The sequence below is a fragment of the Myodes glareolus genome, chromosome 8, assembly GCF_982192425.1.
Source record: "Myodes glareolus chromosome 8, mMyoGla1.1, whole genome shotgun sequence".
Lineage (NCBI taxonomy): Eukaryota > Metazoa > Chordata > Mammalia > Rodentia > Cricetidae > Myodes > Myodes glareolus.
In genome coordinates, this window is record NC_142033.1 from 21,624,460 (window position 1) to 21,646,179 (window position 21,720).

A 21,720-nucleotide genomic window follows, 5' to 3' on the forward strand; every position below is an offset into this window, starting at 1 on the left:
TGAGGATATTGTTCAGTAGAAGAGCAACTGCCTAAGAGGTGCTAGGTTGTGGATTCAGATCCCCCCTACCACAAAGAAATAAAGACATGGAAAGAATTAAAAGTAAGAAGGAAGGAAGGAAAGAAGGAAGAGGGGTTAGAAAAAAGGAGAAGGGAAGCGAAGCAAAAAAACGGAGGGAAAGAAAGGAGAAAATAATAGCTTATTATATAAAAAGGTTACCCCAAAAACATCTTGAAGAAGCCAAAGTCAACATTGTTTTGGAAAGTAAAATTATTTCATGGCTAGGGGAGAAAGAAAAACTCAGAACTAATTCTAACTGTGGAAAATAATATCATGATAAGTCACATGACACACAGCTAAGATTCTCTTACATTTGTCTTAGCATATTTGTAAACATTAATTACTGACACTTTGTTAAAAAATTTAGTAACTCCCACAAGTCCATTTTATTTTTTGAGGTTTTAATATACGAAAATGCATTGAGATATAAATAGATATAGACATCCCTAAAAAAATACCTGTCACTGAAGAAAATAATAGAACCTTTTATAAAATAACTCAGTTATAAAATCTTGTTATGATATGCATTAAGATACAGCCTGGATCAATTAAGACACTGCATGTAAAAAGTGATTGATTAGAACTTGGTGTCTGCTACAAACTTGACAGATATCGGTTCATTCATCCACATGCTTATGAAAAAGAATTAAGGCATGATCGTAAAAGCGAAACCATATATAAAATCAAATGCAGCATAAATAATTTAAGTAAAAATGATTGGTTGTGCATCTTTTTCAACTTTTAAGTAAACAATAAGAAACAAGATGCTAGCTGGGCATGGTGGTGCATACCTCTAGTCTCAGCACCCTGAGACAGCACCACCACAGAGACAGGTGGATCTCTGTGAGTTTGAGGCCAGCCAGCCAGGTCAGCAGAGCGAGTTCCAGGACAGTCAGAATTTTGTAGAGAGACCAGTATCAGTCAGCATTCTTTTGGAACTGTGTTTTCTGTTTTGGCTGACTGCAATGATATGATGAAATTACAAGCTGGAATTTTTGAGTTCTACAATAACTTTTGTTCTAAATGGAAATAGACCTATCAGGGGTGGGAACAAGGAACACAGCACATGTAACCCAGGATCTTTCATTCTTGCCTTTCAGATGATAAGTCATTCTATTACCTTGCCTCTTTTCAAGTCACAAACATCAGATACAAAGAAAATTATGGGGTGAGGTCATCAAGAGAGTTTATAGAAAGAAGTCATCAGATTGAGAGAATGGTAAGTTCAGTGAGAAATCTTGATCCAGTCCTTCTTAAAATTTAACAATTTGACTATTCAAATTTACCATGCAAGCAGTCTGTAACTCACTGAAGAATTAATTTTCATTTCCCTATTTATTAATTAAATTTTACAATAGTTAGCTGCTGTGTACATTTTTCCATTAATGTTTGTTAATGATTTTGCTCTTTTATATATAAACCTTTATCAATAATATATATTGAAAGTAATCTTTCTGCATTTGTTCTTTGCAATTTTGCTACTGTTATACTATATCTATATGGACAGGTGATCTAAACCTTAAAATATTATTGATATTATTATTTTCTCATCAGTACCATTTGTATTTGCATGAGAAAACACTTCTGATTCAATATAATTAGCTTTTAAGACCCTAGCTTTGCCTTTTGCCCTTAAAATTTATAGTATATGTAACTGAGTCACATGTGTGTTTGAATTAAATAATCAAATAATTTCCTTCCTAATATAAAAATCAGTGTTCTTAGGACTACTGTGGTACAATAGTCAGCCCCATGCTTACCTGTCAGACCAGCTCCTCTACAAATGCAATTTCAGCCTGCTAACTGAGGTGTATAACCTCTTCCATTGCTCAATTATTTTTCACTCTGAAAGTAGCAACTGCTATGCATGCATACAGGGGCAGCCCATATATGGCGGTTCTGTTGAACTTGTCCATATTGGGTTTCACGGTCTAAGTTGATGAGGATGAGTATCTGCTGTATCATTATATAAATCAACAGTGAGTGTTGATCTTTGTGACATTAGTTTGTTGGGGCTACCATATGGTGTAGGAGTTCCTTCTGTTTGTGTGTTGCTTTTATTGGTTAATGAATAAAGAAACTGCCTTGGCGTAGTTGATAGGGTGTAACTTAGGTAGGTGGAAAAAACAGAACTGAATGCTGGGAGGAAAAAGGGCAGAGTTAGAGAAGCCATGGATCCTCTGCCTGAGATGGACACGGGTTAAAATCACTGGTAAGCCATAGCCACGTGGTGATACACAGATTAATGGAGATGGGTTAAACTAATATGTAAGAGTTAGCCAATAAGAAGTTTGATTTAACAGGATTTGATTTAACATGCTTCAAATGTAGAGGGCTGCACAAAATAACTAATTAATTTTGAATTTCTTTGACATATTTCATTAAATATGAACACAGTATTAGCATTAAATATTAAACACAGTATTAGCAGTGTTTTAACTAATACTGTTTCTGTATGGTTATTTCAGGTGTAAACTAGCCGGGCGGCTGGGACAAACAAGGAGCCCTCTCTTTACAACAATGATAGAAAATTACCACAAAGCTATGTGGTTTAAAGCGATAGAATTTTTTTCTTTAATTGTTTTAAAAGGCAAAAGTAGGAGAACCAAGTGTCAGCGGTGCCTGGAAAGGCTATAGCAGAGAATTATCCTTATATATTTCAGCTTCTGGATGCTCCAAAAGTTCCTTAGTCTGTTGCTGCAAACAGTGAAATCTATAATCTTCCTCTTCACAAGGTCTTCCTCCTCATTTCTCTATAATTTTTCATTCTGATGAGAATTTTAAATATGGAATTCAATGCCCTCTAAAGCAATCTATCTTCAGATCTCTCATTTTAAGATGAATAGCTTAATGATACCTTATTTACTGATTTTTGAACTCATATATTTTTCAGAATGTACATTCAGTACATTCAATACATCTAGGATTCTAGTCTTCTTCGAGTTTATTTTGACGAATATTGCATTTTGTTTTTATGTATCAAATATACATACACACAAACATACACACATAGACATACACAAACACAAAAAACACAGACATACACATAGATATACACATGGACACACACACACAGACCCCCCAACACACATACACACACAGAGAGACACACATTTTCATGTTGGGATTTGATTTAACATGCTTCAAATGTAGAGGGCCGCACAAAATAACTAATTAATTTTGAATTTCTTTGACATATTTCATTAAAACTTTAAAGTGTTCCTTTAAAGTATTACCCTTTCTAAGAAATGTATTCTTTTCTGAAAATTTTATACATGTATACAATGTATGTTGGCCATATCTACACTTCACTTCCAATCCCCAAGTTTCCTCAACACCCTACACCCTATTCCAATACAAGCAACACTAATTGGATTCCATGGATTAAAGAAAGACTAAATAAATAATTACTTCTTTTTCAATGCAGTTAGAGTGGCAGGCAGGTGATTGTGAGCTGCCCAATGTGGGTGCTTGGATAGAACTTGGGTACTTTGGAAGAGCAGCCAGTACTAAACTGCTGAGCCATCTCTCTAGCCAGCTACTTGCAGTGGCATTTCAATTGTATTTTAATAAATAAAGCTTGCCTGGGGATCGGGAGAGTAAAACAGTCACACTGGTCAGTCTGGTAGTGGTAACACACACCTTTAATCCCAGTAGTCACACTAGTTGTCATAGAAACCGGGTGGTGATTGTCTTTAATACCTGTGGTGCACACCTTTAATCCCAGAACTAGAGAGGATTATAAAGTGGTAGAAAACAGCTCTCAAACACAGTATCATTTTGAAATTCTTGGAGGAAGGATCGTCATTTTGGACTGAGATCGAGCTAGTGACTGGCTGCTTTGCCTTTTGGGTCTACAGGTTGAACCCCGATATCAATCCCTGAGTTTTATTAATCATGCTTCAGTTATTTTTATTTCTTTGTCTGAGTTCAAGACATGAAATTAATCTCTCATCTATTAAGGAAATTTTTCCTACTTTTGTCAGTGTTTGGGCTTATTCCTACTCTTATATCTAACATAATTTTAGTGAGGTCTTTAAAGAGAAGTCAGCCACCTTGAACCTAAATTCATTTTGATGTAGTCCACATTCACCTTTTCAGAATTCCTAGTTCTTAGGAGTCAGTGTCTCCTTAATGCTACTTCTGTCTTTGAATATTTTATTTGTTCTTTTCTTCCTAATTTCTCATTCTCGATCCACTCTTTCAAAGGACAGCAAACAGAATTAAAGTGTTTGTACAGTAAAGACTTGTACACAACAAGCAAATGAGGGTTTCCTAGTTGATTATAGTATCTTTTAAGAAGAAACAGCTCACTAATTTTCATTCATTAGTACCATAAACTATTGTGCTTCTAAGAAAACATTTCATAGTCTTTCAGTTATAATTATTTTTCTTTCACCTTCCTTTTATGCCAGCTGCAACTTTCCAATTGTTGATTCTTTCCACTCCAAACATATTTGTGATGGTAATGAAAAACTGTAGCTTACGACTCATTCACCTATTTTTCTACCAATTCAATAAATTTATAAATTGTTTTTTGTATATGTTTAGTGAATATTTATAGAATCTATTCTCTAAGATTATGTCAAATCATGATCATAGATAATAAACTGTTTCATTAGTGGCCAAGAGATTGGCTAAATAAAGCATTATGACTGTGTAGAATTATTTATGAACATTTAAATCGAGGCTTTATGGCACAGTCCTCAGTAGAAATATTAAAGCTAGTCATTGTTCTTAGTATCTTTCCCTGTCTACAAACAACCTGTAATCTCAGGGATGCACCATGATTAGGGTTGCCATGGACTTTTCTGTTTGATCATTTGTATAATACTCTGCTCTTTGGGGGCAGAGTTAAGACAGATTAAAATAAAGCAACTGTGAAAAGCTGGGGATGGGAGAGGCACTCCTTAGAGACAAGCACATCAGTTGGTTGCCCAATGGCAAATGATCAGCCCTGAAAACATACATACAGGTAGTATTATGTGCACTGAACATGCTATATTTATCAGTATATAAATGACATGAATTTGAAGAAGAGTAGGGAGGGATATTCAGGAGGATACAGAGGGAGGAAAGGGAAGGGAGAGATGTGGTGATTAAAATACATTCCGCCCTCCCCAGAAAAACAAGATTATAATTGTCTTCATTCTCAGTGCTGCTGGATTGGTCTGTTAAATTCAAGCTGTTCACTTTATAGTCAGTGAATCCTGTGTGCTGTATGAACATTCACTGAAACCCATTTTATGAGTTTTTAGACATTCTTTTTTTTTTAAAAAAAAAATACTTATTTATTATGTATACAATATTCTGTGTGTATGCCTGCAGGCCAAAGAGGGCACCAGACCCCATTACAGATGGTTGTGAGCCACCATGTGGTTGCTGGGAATTGAACTCAGGACCTTTGGAAGAGCAGGCAATGTTCTTAACCTCTGAGCCATCTCTCCAGCCCCGAGTTTTTAGACATTCTAAAGCAACACTAAACACTTAATACAGACTGAAGATCTGTATTAAGGTTCGTACCACTTTGTTTCTATTCAAGGATTATAACATTTGAAATATGAAAAATGCACAAGATGCAAGCTTTTGCTATGGAAACAATTTTTCCCCTGAAGTTTACTGAATATTTTCCTCACTGCAAACTAAGCCTCCTCTAAAAATTGGGAATTAGTGATAGCAGAACTTCCAAGGAGAGAACACAACATCTGAAAGGCTCCCTCGTGGGCGTCTTCCCTCGGGAAGGACCCCGTGCCCAGAGACCAGTCGAAAACACGCAGCCGGATGCAAACAGCAGAAGGTTTATTGGTGGATACGCAGGTACCTGGGCGACAAGTCTCTCAAAGAGCTTGCGCGCCTGCAGGTTGGGGATGAGGGGTTTTTATAGGGGAGCAAAAGCGCGGGTACAGAAGCAGAAAAGCTTTCATTTCATTGGTCAGTTCAAATAAGGCTAAGCTGAGTGGCACATTCTTGACCTTTTACCTAAATACCAAGGAGGGGGTTGTCCAGACCCACCTGGAGGGGGTTGTGCTACCTGTTTTTCTTATCTCTTCCTGCCTTCCTAGCTTGGCTGGCGATTTGCACAGCCCCTGACTTGTGACGAGCCTCGCTTTCTACGTGACTCAGGCCTCGCAATCTTCTCTTTCTTTGTTCCTATGACCAATCCATCCTGTCTCGCAGCCAGATAAGGCTGTCTTTGCTCAGGTGTCTTTGCTCAGCATCCCGGCCTTTAATGAAGCTTGCTATCTGAAAACCTTTGCAGAGCGTTATAACTGTGGTTAAAGTTAAAACCACAGTTTTAACTGTGACCCCAATGAAGTTGGGGTCCTTCACATCCTCTGGTTCCAGAGAAGTTATTCTTATCTATTTTGAGTCACAAGAAGCAAATTCTGTGTTCCTGATTAATGAAGATTTCTGATTACATGATTTTTTGGACTAATAATTTCAGGAAATTTTATCTATAATGTAGAGACAGAAGGAATGTATACAGGAAGAATATTAGCAAAGATGTGGTTTCAAAAGTCCAGGCTCAGCTTGATTTGTCTTCAAGATCTGGGGCTTAGGTTACATCACAAAGGTGATTCCGAGCAGACATAGTAGGGCTGGGTTCTTTGTCATTCACCAAAAGGTGATGCCTAAAAAAGGTAAAGAAGAACTTCCCAGACATCACTGGGCAAGTTTCCCAGGTCAAACAAGGACAAGGTTGGGGGAAGTACAGGTGCAAACTGTTAGCAACCAGCATTCACAGAAACTAATACATCTATCCACTAAGTAATTTAGTTAATATGATCATAACTTTATTGTTGAATAGTATTTATATGCTGAAATTTCCCATTACAATTCACTGTAATGTAAAGAAAAAAAACTAAAGGCTTAAGAAATTTCTTGTCCTTTTGATTTAACCTTTAATGACTGAGCCATCTCTCTAGCCTGTCTTAAGAAATTTCTCAAGAAATAAAAGACATTTTTATTTGTTGCATAAGCAACTATAAAAGTAAATCTCCATTAGCCAAAATCTCAAAATCACCTGAGGGATAGTCTGGTGTTGCTTCTCTTTCCGTTTGTTTGCAATGTTCTCCTCTGTTGACATTAGAACACATTCAGGGTTAAATCGCATTAAACAAGTGTAAGTTAAATTATAGATAAATAAAATGAAGACAGTGGGAAAAAGTAAAGACTCACTTGGTTTCAGAAATGGCTGATTTCAGGGGGTCAAACAATGATTTTAGGCTGATGTTGTTTCATATTTTATTTCACATTGAAAAATACGGTTAATTCCAGCTTAATGTACTTTTCCAAGTTAGTAACTGAAGCAGCAGGGCATTTCCCCATGATCATCTTAGGTGGATGTTTGAAAAAGCAGTCTTATTTGGCTGACCAAATTTAGAATTAAAGAATAGTCAAAATGTTGAAATTCTGCCAATCTGTGAGTCATGGAGATAAGTTTAGCTCCATTTGAACTATATAGATAAAGCTTCACCCTCATTCAATAGTCTACCTGGTGCTAATACTGGGAGACATCTCAAATTAATCTAGTTTAAATGCCCTTCTGAAAGACTGTGCCCACTAGTGTTTTTTCACCATGAATTTTCAATGAACCATTCTGTCTACCTCATTGCCAGAGTACCTACACTTCCATTATCCACATGCCTATTCTAGTCACGAGTCACTTTTCTACCTACCTCTAGTCTGTAATCTCTATTCTAGACTAGCCTGGGTAAGAGCTCACATATCCACGTTAATTATCACTGCTTCCACCTAGGATCCATCTCCATATACAAAGAAATCAGAACAACCTTTTGAAAATAAAGTATTTGTTTCCTTACATTTTCTTAATGTCTTCTAAATATTCTTAAAATAAAGCCTAAGCTCTTCACCCAAGTTCCCAAATGCTCGCCTGCCTCAGCAATAACTGCTCCCTCTCTTTACTCTGCCTTGCTCACTTTGCTTTGCCATTATGCATTTATATCACAATGTACTTTTTCTTCATTCATTTACTGATAGAAACCTCATGGTAACCAATTTATGGAATTGGTCTACATGTTCATTTTATCTTTTATAAAACCACAGACAGGCAGAGGTAGACCTCAAGTGAAGGCAGAGTGATGATGGGACCAACAAAGAAGAAAACTAATACCACTTACACTGAGGGAGATACTGTCTGGAAGCAAGAGCTTAATATATTCATCCTTCTACTTAATAGGTGTCAGTTTTGCTTGCACTGTGGGGGCAAACTGCGGGAGCAAGAAGGATCATATAACACTATTATCATCTTTCTAAGAAGATGATAATAGTCCACCACTAGGCTAAAACAAGGAAAATGGGTTCAATATTCAAAAGGTAGAATCTTCTGAGTGTTGTACTAGTTCTGCAGAGTCAAGAAGAGGAAGAAAGTACATGGAGCAGGAACACAGAACCCCTTGTTCCCAAAGTGTGTAGTATCTGGGGGTTGGAGTGTGAGACTTAGCTCATAAGTACTCTTTGGTTCAGTTAACATAGACCTGTGTCTTCTGTCTTTTGATGGTCAGCCCAGTGCTCTTTGAGGGTAAGTTTCAGCATGCCTCCTTTTAGGGAATCAGGGTTCTTTAGGAAATAAGTTCTCTGAACATCCCAATCCTTCACAGGTTTGTCTGGGAAGATTGGGGAGCGTCATGCTCAGGATAGACAGTGTGGTGCAATGGGTGTTGGGCTCCGCATGCCTCAGAGCAATGACTCATAGTGAGACAGTGAGGTGTCAGAGCTGTTACCCTCATTCAAATGGTCGAGTGATATAGTAATCACGGACAAAGTCAACAGACCTGGTGACAGTGGTAGACTAGATGCCATCGAGTGTAGCAAACAGGATGCTGGACTTTCTTAGAACTGAGGTTGATGTCTTAAAAATAACCCACATTTTAATTCATTTGATAATTAAGACTGAAATTATTACGTAAGTAATTTGCTAGATAGATAGCAAACATAATATAATTTTATTTACTTTTTGAAATTCTATTAGTTTTTTTGTCTGTATATGTGTATGTTTGGGGGTCTATGTAAGTGCACGTGCATGTGCACACCTTTCTGTGAACATACAAGGTCAGGAAAGCATATCACATAGAGTATCCTCTTACGTATATCACTTTTCACCCATTTCTTTGAGCCACAGTTTTTCCGTGGACCCAGGATGGGTGCTTTTAGGGCTAGGCTAAAAGCAACAACTTTCTGCAGCCCCCAAGAGCTGAAATTTAAGGAGTCTGGAAGGAAGCCTGGGTTGTCTCACAGGTACTGGGATCCATATCTGTGTCCTTATGATTTCAGGAAAGGATTCCTAGCCACTGATCCATCTTTCCAGCTCCCAATTTTATTTCGCAAATCAACTCTGTAAGACAGATCACAGTCACTCCCGTTTTACAGAGGTTCAGTAAATTTGACCATTTTGAAAAAGTTGTTCAGTCCTATAAGGATTTGAACACAGATTTAGTCTGTTCACTGTTGAAAGCCACTATGTATCACGAAAATCAACTGAAAACCTGTTCTTTACCAAAAATTTCTTGATAGATAAAAAAATTTTATGTTTCTCAGGACTAACATTTTTATTTATTTATTTTTTATCAGATGTCTAGGATATTCCGACGTTCTTCTGGAGTGGGCAGATTTATCAAATCCCATGTTATCAAGATAAGGTATGTAACTTATAGGAGTCAGTTCTCTGCTTCCACCATGTGAATTCCAGGGATCAAACTCAAGTCATCAGGCATGGCAGAAAGCACCCTTCCCTGCTAAGCCATCACACCAGCTCCTATGTGTGTTTTAATGTAGTGTTTAAAAGCCCTAGATTTCACATTGAGATAGATGGAGAGATGATAGGTAGGTGATTAGATGATAGAAGAAACATACAGAAATGGTTGATTTTATTGATAGTTAGATAGATAATAGAGATATATAGAGATGGCAAATAGGTAGTCTATATCTAGTAGATAATAGATAAATGACTGATAGATGAGATATATAGATAGATAAATAGACAGATGACAGAAAGATAGAGGAGATAATAGGTGGCTGATACAGATGATAGACAGGTGGCTAATACAAAGAATAACTTCTTAGTGATAATTATTCTTTTTTCATCTTTCCTCTTTGTATCCTCCTTTCTTCTTTTATTTTCCTTTCTAAGTAAATTCACTTTCTAAAGTCTACTACAGACTTTCCTTCCCTTAATCATGACGTACATTTCTATATTTGAATCATTGATCAAATTATAAATTACCCCCTGTAGAAATTTGTTTATTACATTTATACCAAATACCAGAATATCAGTGTTTCAATACAGTATCTATTGTGACTTAACTCAAAGAGTCAAAAGTGGGGGCATTTTAGTATTGCCTTGTCACGTGATCTTCTAATTCTGCCTGACACAAAAGAAGCACAAGACCTGGCAATAAGGGAAGAATTCATGAGAGCGTTTCAGTAAACTTCAAGAGAGGCTAGAAATGCAGTAGACTTCTATGCTCAGAAGGCAAAGAAGAATGGATGTGATGCACACACATTGTCTCTGCCACACTTCACTGGAGAATAATGACCTCAGCCACCTTACTGCTTTCATTCGAAATGCCTTAAAACACAAACTGTTCAAGAGAACACAAAGTATGGTTTCATGAGCCCCTCACAGAACTCTTCAGATTGAGGAAAAGTAGAGAATACTCTTCTCATTTCCATCATGTTGCTTTCTCTTCTGCAGTGTTTGCAACACTCATTATTGTCATGCATTCCATCTTGCTCCCTTTAACTGGATGCAATTTTAAGTCTCATGTGCACAGATATCATCCACAATGTTCCTTTAAATTCATGGAGAGCGCAGAGATGGAATCATTTTTCTATTTTGCTCCAGTCCAGATGAACAGAGCGTGAACATTCTTATGGTGCTAATGTTTCGATACCCATCTACTGATAGTGCTGAACGAATCAAGAAAAAAATTGAAAGGACCTTATACCAAGGTCTGAAGATCAAACAGTTGCCTCTGACTATAAATAAACCATCATTTAGCCTCACACGTAAGTATTTTGTTGCTGTTTGCCATTTTCCCAATTCTCTCTGATTGCAATTGCCTGCAGTTGTCATAAGAATCTGGTTCATGTATCTTCTCATTTCACAAACTCACCACTAGTAAATCTATCAATGGGCCTGGGGAGATGAGTTAGCATTTAAGAACACTTTCTGTTCATGCAAAGGGCTCGGATTCACTTCCCAGAATCCACATGCCAGTGCACAGTAACCTACATGCCAAGTTCCAATGTAGTTGACACCTTTCTGATATCCTCAGGCTCCTGTATGTACATAGTGTTTGCATGCATGTGCATGCTCACACATGAATGTGTTCTCACACACACAGAGACAAACACACACACTAAATAAATGAAAACATATCAGCATTAAGAAAATCTAAAATAAAAATTCACTATGAGGTAAAATTTGGAGTTACACTTTTTTCTATACTTATGAGACCTTTTGACAAAGTTTCTAAGTTTTTTTTTAACCAAATGTTATTGGATATTTTAAGATCCATAAAAGGGTGGGCATTATTTTCAACATTTTACATAGGAGCTTGACAGCAAACAAGGCCCTGAAACAAGAATCAGGAAAAGTAGACAGAATTTGGTAGAATTAAACAGAAATATTATGAATCTCAGAATCCTTTTATAGGTACATTTTGGAGAATGTTTGTTTGTCTTTTAAGATTTTTTTTCCCTATTTATGTGAGTGTGTGTGTGCCTCTTTGAGTTAAGGGGCATGTGTGTGGAGATGCTAACGGAGATCTGAAGAGGATGCCTGATCCTTTGGTGTTGGGATTACAGGCAGGTGTGGATGCTAAGTCCTCCAAGTCTTCTGCAAGAACAAGTTCTCCTGATTACTGAACTATCTCTATACCCCCAAGAGTTAATTTTTATATCAAAGAAACAATCAGGTGTATAAAGAATGATTCTGAAGTAAGAGAGGCATAAACTATAAAGAGATTCTCTGACATGTCTAACATCAAAATATTTTTCATTATTTCCCTGTTACTTCCAAAAGAAGGAAAATATATCAGTAAAGTCCTTGTTTTCCCCAAAGTAGAAGATAGAAAAAAATTAAGTTCAAATAGTTTATAAAATTAAAATAAAAAGTACCTCAGAGCTAATTAGAAATCTAGGGGGATTCTGTTGTTCTATGACAAAATGCAATTAGGGAGAAAAATATTGTTTCAAATAAAATACTGTCTTAAATGGTGTTTTAAGATGAAAGGATTGGACTTGTCTCTTTTTCATTTACCTCCTTGGTATGTTGTCTACATCTCAGGACAGTAGGCCTTCCAACTCCTTCACTGTGGCTCATGAATTTCTAGGCTTAGTTACTTTTGATTTCATATAAAAGAGAGAAGAGACTTGTAGAATCTTCTTGGATATCTTTAAGTCATATTAGCCTGTATATTACATAGGTAGTTAGACATGATGATCATGCTATTTACCATGTACTATTTTTATTGTTAAAACATTTTGCTCCAAAAAAAAAAATAGAACGTATTCATCACTTTGTAAAGTGGATCCTCATAGAAAATCCTGGCTATTGATAATGTAGCTATTTCCAAGTCATGATCTCAGACTTTAAGGAAAATGTAAATGATCAAAGTTCACTGCATGTTACAGTTATAGAGTTTCTTACAGTTGTCAACAGTATTTTTGGCCTATATAATGACATTTTATAATATAGGCTGTTTTTATATCAAAATAAGAATATCCTAAGACAATGCTTGATAACAAATATTCATTTGCATATATATTTCCATTACATACACACCATTTATTAAAAACATATCTGTGAAATCCCTAGTAAGGATTGGGGCTTACATTCCTATTTGGACTTCTGTAACACAATGGAATAATCTAAAGTATGTTGTTGGGCATGGAGTGCTTTGAACTAAAGTAAATCTAAAGGGCCTTCAAAGACATTTCTTTCTGGATCTCATTCTCCCTACTTTTCTCTCTTCTGCTTCAAGGCGAGATAGCAACTAGAATCCTTTTCCAACCCAGGTACTGAGAGTCTGAGACTATCTATCTTTCTGTGAAGAACAGGTCATAGACGAATTCTCTGACCCTACTCAGTGGTAGATCCTAAGACCTTCTTTCCTGAGCGGCCGTGTCTGGGGAAGAAGGAAAGCTAATCACAGGGATCAAAAAGACTGATAAGGCAGGGTCTGCTCACACTAGATCACCAGATAGTCTCCAGCTACCTTTCAACAGGGCATAACTGTGAGATAAGAGCTGTGAATGAACAGTCTTTGGACAGGTTATAAGTGAAGGAGTTTCATGCTTTTCTCTTAGCATTGGTCACAAACTTCTCAGGCACTTCAATATGAAAGAATCTCAGGGAGAAGTCAGCAAGGTTCATGGGCAGAATTCCCAGTTCTTGTTAGACTAGGACCTTGAAATTGGGCCCTGAGAGTCTGCCTTCATTACTGACTATGCTATAGAAATTGAAGAGCCACTACTTTGACTTTGGCTACAGCCCTGTTAAAAAAGCGACCAGGACGCTTACCCTTGTTCCTTCATTCCTAACTGTTTTACAAGCTTTTGAAAGAAAAATGATAAAATAAGATGCTCTGAGTTGATTATCAAATGAAATTCTATTATTTGAACCAATGATTGAGTCAGATGATTGTTGTATATTACTTGACTATGAAAACTTCAATGTCTTCCTGAATTATGTATACTTCAAATAATTAACAATGCTTTTCATAAACATGTGAACAAAATAGCACAGGAAAGGGACTGCACTATCATGTCAGCTAACTTGTGTTCTCTTCTTACAGCTATTGACAGCAAAAAGATGAGAAATCTCCTCAATAGTCGTAAGTCCCAAAGTCTACAATTAACTGTTTATTACTTAATAAAGAGAATGGATAAGAATCGCAAAAAAGTTAGTACAGATCACAAGATTTTCTATTTCTTTTTATGCCTTCATAAATCAAATACTTAGTCTTTCCATTTCTGTTCTTAATATGTCACATATTAGGTATATATCAATGTGATTTTATTTTCTGTCCTTTATATATATTGTGTAATAGTTTAGATGTCATATTAATATTCTTAAAGTATTTTAATATTCTCTCATAATTTAAGAGAGGATCAAGTTGAAGCTTTTGCTTTTCAAGTGTTTAAGGTTTTCTCCCTGCTTCACTTATCACACCTGAATATATTCTGAGTTTTGTAGGTAAATATGTGCTTACTATGCATGTTGTAAGAACACTTGCAAGTCTTTTCAAAGGTATATTTGAAGTTAGATCAGTTGAAGATTTGATAGCAGCAATTAAAAATTTTTCTAAACTATTCTTATATTTTAGAAAATAAAAATTTATATAAAATTGGTAAAATATATCAAAGATAATAAATTGATTCTTCTTGTCACATGGAGGTTAACATGACTTATATTCAGTGATGGGTTGTCTCTCAACAGTAAAGTTCTATTGGTTTGGATGTGGAATATTCTAGTGTTATATACCACTGCATCACTCACAAACTATGTGATATACAGCAGTTTGTGTCCCTCTCCAAGGCATGCATGCATGTATATCTATATCTATCTATCTATCTATCTATCTATCTATCTATCTATCTATCTATCTATCTATATTTAAAAGAATATAAAGCCATTTTTGATGTTCAGTAATTGATAAAAAATAAATGACGGGATAACTCTAGGATGGTCAATAGGAGAACACAAATATTTTTCTATACTTTAATTACGTGCTGACATAGGCAAGTTATCACAAAGATATCTAATATCATGAAGTCAATCCATCATTGAGAATACTTTCGCCAGACTAACTATATCTTAACAAGTATGAGGTAAACAAGACTGGTCAGTTTATTGTTTATTTCTTGATGTAGACATTCCAAGAGACTTGCAAAATTTGTGATCGCCAGAGTTTGCATTAGTTTGTAATCTGTGAAATTTTCCCAGTCTCATCTCTCTCCCTCAAAGGATGCTACGTTATTACACTCACGCTTGATGTAAAGCCCAAAGCCACCTTCCCTTGGCAGAACATTTGGTTAGTGTAGCTGTCTTCACTTTCAAACTTTCAAATCTATTCTGCACCCAATAAAGCTGTTTCTGTTTTTGCTTCTATTTCTTTTTTTCCCCCTTAGACTTGTTTATTCAAGTATCCGAAAACACTCTTTCCACTTCCTCCCCTCCTCCCAATACCCTCCCGCTCCCCCCACTCCCTCCACTCCCTCTCCTCCTCCCTTACCATTCCCCAGAGCAGTCAGGCTTTCCTGCCCTGTGGGAAATCCAAGTTCCTTCCCCCTCCCTCCAGGTCCAGGAAGGTGAGCATCCAAACAGGACAGGATCCCAAAAAGCCAGTCCATGCAGACGAAATAAGACCCAGTGCCATTGTCAATGGCTTCTCAGTCTTCATGTGGACCTTGGGGGCTCAGTCAGCCCCCATGTCAACCACATTCAGAGAGTCCGGTTTGATCTCATGCTCGTTCAGTCCCAGTCCTGCTGACCTTGGTGAGCTCTCATTCAATCAGTCCCCTTGTATCAGTGGGTGAACGCACCCTTCGCGGTCCTGACTTCCGGTGCTCCAATGTGGGTCTCCGTCTCTATCTCCATCCATCGTCAGATGAAGGACCCCTCTGATTTTGCTTTCCTTGCTCATGATCTCCCTCCCTCTGCTTCTCATTTGGGCCTAGGGAGTTAAGTCTAGTGTTCCAATATGTGTCTCTGTCTCTATCTCCATCCATCGCCATATGAAGGTTCTGTGGTGATATGCAAAATATTCATCAGTATGGTTATGGGCCAAGGCCAGATCAGGCACCCTCTCCTCTGCTGCCCAGAGTACAATCTGGGGACCTCTCCTTGGGCCTGGGAATCCCTCCAGAATCAAGTCTCTTGCATACCCTAAAATGGCTCCCTTAGTTGAGATACAAACTTCCCTGCTTCCATAACTATCCTTCCTTCCTCCCCCCTCCCATTCTCCCAATCCATCCCGATCCTTCCCCTCTCCCCTCTCCCCTCTCCCTAACTATCTCCCCTTACTTCCACCCCCCCACCCCCAGTGCACCCAAGTTTGCCTGGCAATCTTGCCTAGGTCTAATATCCAGGAGGATAACTATATGATTTTCTTCAGGTTCACCTTCTTATTCAGCTTCTCTAGGATCACAAATTATAGACTCAAAGACCTTTAACTATGGCTAGAAACCACTTATGAGTGAGTACATACCTTATTCCTCTTTTTGGGTCTGGGTTACCTCACTCAGTAAAGCGTTTTCTATTTCCATCTATTTATATGCGAAATTCAATGGAGAGAAACTCAAAGCCTTTCCACTAAAATCAGGAACACGACAAGGCTGTCCACCCTCTCCATACCTCTTCAATATAGTGCTTGAAGTTCTAGCAATAGCAATAAGACAACATAAGGAGATCAAGGGGATTCGAATTGGAAAGGATGAAGTTAAACTTTCGTTATTTGCTGACGATATGATAGTGTACATAAGCAACCCAAAAAAACTACCAAAGAACTCCTACAGCTGATAAACACCTTTAGTAATGTGGCAGGATACAAGATCAACTCCAAAAAATCAGTTGCCCTCCTATACACAAAGGATAAAGAAGCAGGGAGGGAAATCAGAGAAACTTCACCTTTCACAATAGCCAAAAATAGCATAAAATATCTTGGGGTAACTAACCAAGGAAGTGAAAGACCTATTTGACAAGAACTTTAAGTCGTTGAAGAAAGAAATTGAGAAGGATACCAGAAAATGGAAAGACCTCCCCTGCTCTTGGATTGGGAGAATCAACATAGTAAAAATGGCAATTCTACCAAAAACGATCTATAGATTCAATGCAATTCCCATCAAAATCCCATCAAACTTCTTCACAGACCTTGAGAGAACAATAATCAAGTTTATGTGGCAAAACAAAAACCCCGGATAGCCAAAACAATCTTATACAATAAAAGAACTTCTGGAGGCATTAACATCCCTGACTTCAAACTCTATTGCTTCTATTTCTAAGCTCACTTAATATTTTCAACTCATATTATTGGTCTATATTGTTTGTTTATGAGAGACTTTCTCTGTAGCCCCTGCTGGCCAAAGACTGACAAAATTTCTGTAAAAGCATCTCAAATGCTGGGATTAGAAATATGTGTCAATGTTTTATAGAGATAAACAAGCTGATTTTAGAACTAAATGCCTAAGCATATTGGTAAGTATTTCTTCATTTCTCTGAACTTCAGAGTAATAAACACTATACAAACATACACACAGACACACAGACAAACACACACACACAGACACACAGACACACACACACACACCAGTGACTAACTGCTAAGAATGGCATAAAGAGTTGCTGAAACAAAAAAAAAAAGATTTTCTTCGTGATTTCCCTAAATACAAGTCATGATATTTCCCTCTATTGTCATGAGAACAAACTACTACGTGTTTCTTTGTCAGGATGTGGGATAAGGATGTCGTCTTCAAACATGCCATTGCCAGCATCCTCTACTACTGAGCGAATTGTCCAAGGAAGGGAAACAGCTATGGAAGGAGAGTGGCCATGGCAGGCCAGCCTCCAGCTCATAGGGGCTGGTCATCAGTGTGGAGCCACCCTCATTAGCAACACATGGCTCCTGACAGCAGCTCACTGCTTCTGGAAGTAAGTTCACTGGGCTATGGGAAGCTTTCGCTTCCTCAGGCCTCTCTTGCTGCTTATTTAATGAAAGGAGCAGCTCAATGTCACCAGCTTGTCCTTCAGTCTGCACCTTCTCTGCACTCTACAGGGTTTGGTTTGTGTCATTGTGATTCTAGTGCTATCTTTCTAATATTACAAGTTTTTCACCATGAGGACTAATATACTTGTCTTATACATACTCAAGGAGAAAAATTAATCACTTCTGTCCTACTTCCCCATTAGTTAATTAATTGACTTCCCATCATCAATCGCCAGGATTATTTCATTACGAAGAGAAAAAAAAGGCTTTGAAATCTGTTTTGAAGCACTCCCTTCTCACTGCATTATCAAGGAAACCCCATGGGAGTAGTGCATGACTCAGAAGGCTTATAGAGGTGTCATTCTGCTCTCATACCATGGAATTTTGGCCCTGTCTGGCAGAGCCCTGGTTCTCAGCTTGGCTTTCATGGTTGTTTCTCTCAAAACTCAGTCATACAGAGACTCTTTAGAGAGCCTGGAGATTAACGGACAAGGTCTTTTCTCCCTTGGGGATTACCATCAGCATAGAGAAAATCTTCAAAAACAGGAGGGGCTCTGAATGAAAGTTCTTTGCTTGCTCAGTGACACCTTCTTTGTGTCCTCCTAAAGCAGTTTTTCCTTGGTGCTATTGGAGTCCTTTTATTCCTCTTTTAAGGATATAAACAGAATGATTCCAAGACACGTAAACAGTCTCTTTGAGGACAAGGTATAATGAGAAAGACCTAATGAATTTAAAGTTATCTGTTCCTTTTTCATTGAGGAAGACACTCACAATTTCATAGCTATGAATCCCAAAACAACTAGAACCGTGTCTTCATGGTGTACACAAGTTCCACTTACTTACTAAGACTTTCTGGCATGTTCATGTCCTTATGGTCTCCCAAATTTGTTTTTATGTGTTTGTGAAAGTGTTTATATAAAATAAAAATTATAACCAGAATGTCAGGTTAATATTAGTAATGATAAATCACTCCTTTCAATGAGAATAATGAACTGTCTGGGGATCGGAAGATCTACATAAGAATTAGATGTTGAAGCTGATAAAGTAAAAATTACTACTGACCTTAAAAAGGTAATTTTTCATAGTGTGATAAGAATGGGAATGTATTCAAAAGGTAATCGAAGGAACAAGGGTAGTAGCTTTAAAACTACTTTTAAGGAGTGTATAAATGAGAGATGCTAAAGAAATTTGAATGCTAATGTCAAAGAAAGATTTTTAAATACGGCAAATGTAGCAAAAAAAAACCCTGGTATTTGTAAATGGAGACTGTTCTTTTGTTTCAGGGCTGCCCAGAACCAAATAATCACACAAAACTATATTAATTACAACACTGTTTGGCCTATTAGCTTAGGCTATTTCTAGCCTAAGGTTAACCCATCTTTGATTAACCCATTTCTATTAATGGGTGTATTGCCACTAGTCTGTGGCTTACTGCAAAGGTTCTGGCGGCTTCTCTCTCCTTCGGCAGCTATTGGTGTCTCTTTGATTCCACCTACTCTCTCTATATAGCTCTTCCAGCCTGGTTATATTCTTCCTGGTTATATTGGCTGTAGGCCAAAGCAGCTTTATTCATTAACCAATAAAAACAACACATCCCACATCAGGTACTGATAAAATCAATCAGGTACATCGCTAAATCAAGTGATGATCCTGAAGAAAAGGAATTATATTTTCAGAGTACTGTAATTTCATATAATTGATTACTTGAAATATTATTTAAGAAGGGAATAAATTGATATTTTGAAGATAATATAGATTATTCAAATGACCGTCCTATTTTAATAAATGATCCCTTTCTATAGAAATAATATATTTAAAAAAATGGTATTTAAGTGCAATTCCAGCACTCCATGTTCATGAAAGTTTGCTCCAGTGTTAAGAAACCATGTGAGTCAGGGAAAGTTTTTGACAAGATGTAGGAAGACAAAATGCAGCAAGGCCTGAGTATCTCTTAGTGTCTCTATTCACAAAGCAGCATGTTTGAGCCTGTTATGAATCTTTGATGATACACAAAGGGACGGCCATGCTATTTTGTTATCCCAACTTGTTTGTGATCTCCTTAACTCCTGAAATCATGTTAGTCATTATCACCCCTAGAATTCTAGTAGTGAATGTCTAGGTATCAAATGATGGTCCCAGTCCTAGTGTGTCTACATTGAACAAATGTTCCATGAACCAACCAACCAACAAACAAACAAACAATGAATAAACAGATGCGAGAAGAACTCTTTTTCTGCTCCTGTTCTGTCCTGTCAACCCTGGGCAATCTAGTGCACTTTGAAATGCGTGACCTTTTACTACTCTTAAATATTGATGATTTAGAGAACGGGGAATGATGTAATTATATGACAATCTCAAAATATAAAAGAAACACTTTTTCTAAAAAAAAAAAAAAAAGGAAGAAAGAAAAGAAAGGAAGGAAGGAAGCAAGGAAGAAATAGCCCTGACTTCAGAGCAGGTAGGATGAACATAATGTTCACAGACTGGTGAGATAGCCCTGTGGTTAAGAAAGCATTCTGTTCTCAAAGAAGACCCAAGTTCCATTCCCAGGAGACACATTAAGTATGGGACAACTGCTTGCACCTCAAACTCCAACAGATCAGATGTGTCCTGCCCCCACAGACACCTGTATTCATGTGCACATAATCCCCAACTCACAAATACAAAAAAACCACCATTTTTTAAAAAGAGAGTTGATGATTGACCAACATGGTAATCCCTTATAAACAAGGAAATTCCTTTTTAAAATTCTCATTCATGACTTCCTTCTACCTAATTTCCCTTCATCCAGACAACGTCTGGTTTCTATATATGTCTAATCATTCGTAATGTGAATAATTCTAAAGGGACTGAAATGGACTTTGGAGAAAAATTATGGCAGGTAAGAGTTGGTTGCACTGGATGTAATTTGTGACATAACCCCAGGGCGAAAAGCAGTTATGTGAAAGGAGAGTTGGTGAAGTGGGGAGCTGAACAGACTACAGTAAAGGACTGTGTGAGACTTGCTTCCAGTAAGGGCAGCTTAACCTTTGAATGTCAGGAAGGGGTGTGGGCATGGGTGGAGGAAAAGCTTTGTGCGTGTGAGGAACTTCACATTAGACACGTTCCACTTAGCTTCAAAGATCACAGTAAACAAGAGCCAACAAGTAAGTTGTCAAACCAAGATGGGTGTTGGTGTAGAGGGAACTTGCCTACAAGGATGCTTCTTGTGTAGAAGAAAGCAAATTAATGCCTGCACAATTCTTTGAAAGAAAAGAATGAGAATACAAAGAACTCTAAAAAGACACAAACTTAAAATATGGAAACCGATAATTAAATAACTTACGTACAATTATTTGCTTTAACTATAGGAAAACTCTTTTTCACAGCGCCACCAACTGTTAATTCCTCTCACCATAAGAACTTTTCAAGAGCTTCATTCTAAAAACTGGGCAGAAGTATAATTTTGACCTCTTTTTTTTTTTTTATTAAAGAAGGCAACATGAACAATCACAAATCTTATCCTTTATTTTCTGTAGAAACAGAGACCCAAGTAAATGGATTGCTACTTTTGGTACAACTATTACACCACCTGCCGTGAAACGAAATGTTGGCAAGATTATCATTCATGAAGATTACCACAGAGAAAGCAATGAAAATGACATTGCTCTAGCCCAGCTCACAACCCGTGTAGAGTTTTCAAACGTGGTTCAAAGAGTCTGTCTCCCAGATGCATCTATGAAACTGCCACCGAAAACAAGTGTGTTTGTCACAGGATTTGGGTCTATTGTAGATGACGGTGAGTAGTTCCATCCTATTTTTTGTTATACACAAATATTTTCTTAAAAATAATGGTGCAGGGGCTGTGGCTCAGTTGACAAAGTGTTGTGCTAACAAAAGGATATGAGTTAGGGTCTTCTGCACCCACATGGAAGCCAACTGTGTGGCTCAC

At 37.4% G+C, this 21,720-nt stretch overlaps 1 protein-coding gene across 2 annotated transcripts in view; it reads left to right on the forward strand.

Moving 5' to 3' along the window:
- Nucleotides 1-21,720, forward strand: part of LOC125408210 (transmembrane protease serine 11F) — a 68,524-nt gene that overhangs the window by 40,088 nt on the left and 6,716 nt on the right. For both annotated transcript variants that reach the window (XM_087908932.1, XM_048446349.3), the window contains 6 exons: nt 1,161-1,279; nt 9,652-9,719; nt 10,925-11,088; nt 13,881-13,919; nt 17,533-17,734; nt 21,308-21,567. In XM_087908932.1, the coding sequence (XP_087765058.1) occupies nt 1,161-1,279; nt 9,652-9,719; nt 10,925-11,088; nt 13,881-13,919; nt 17,533-17,734; nt 21,308-21,567 (852 nt within the window). The remainder of the gene's footprint in view (nt 1-1,160; nt 1,280-9,651; nt 9,720-10,924; nt 11,089-13,880; nt 13,920-17,532; nt 17,735-21,307; nt 21,568-21,720) is intronic.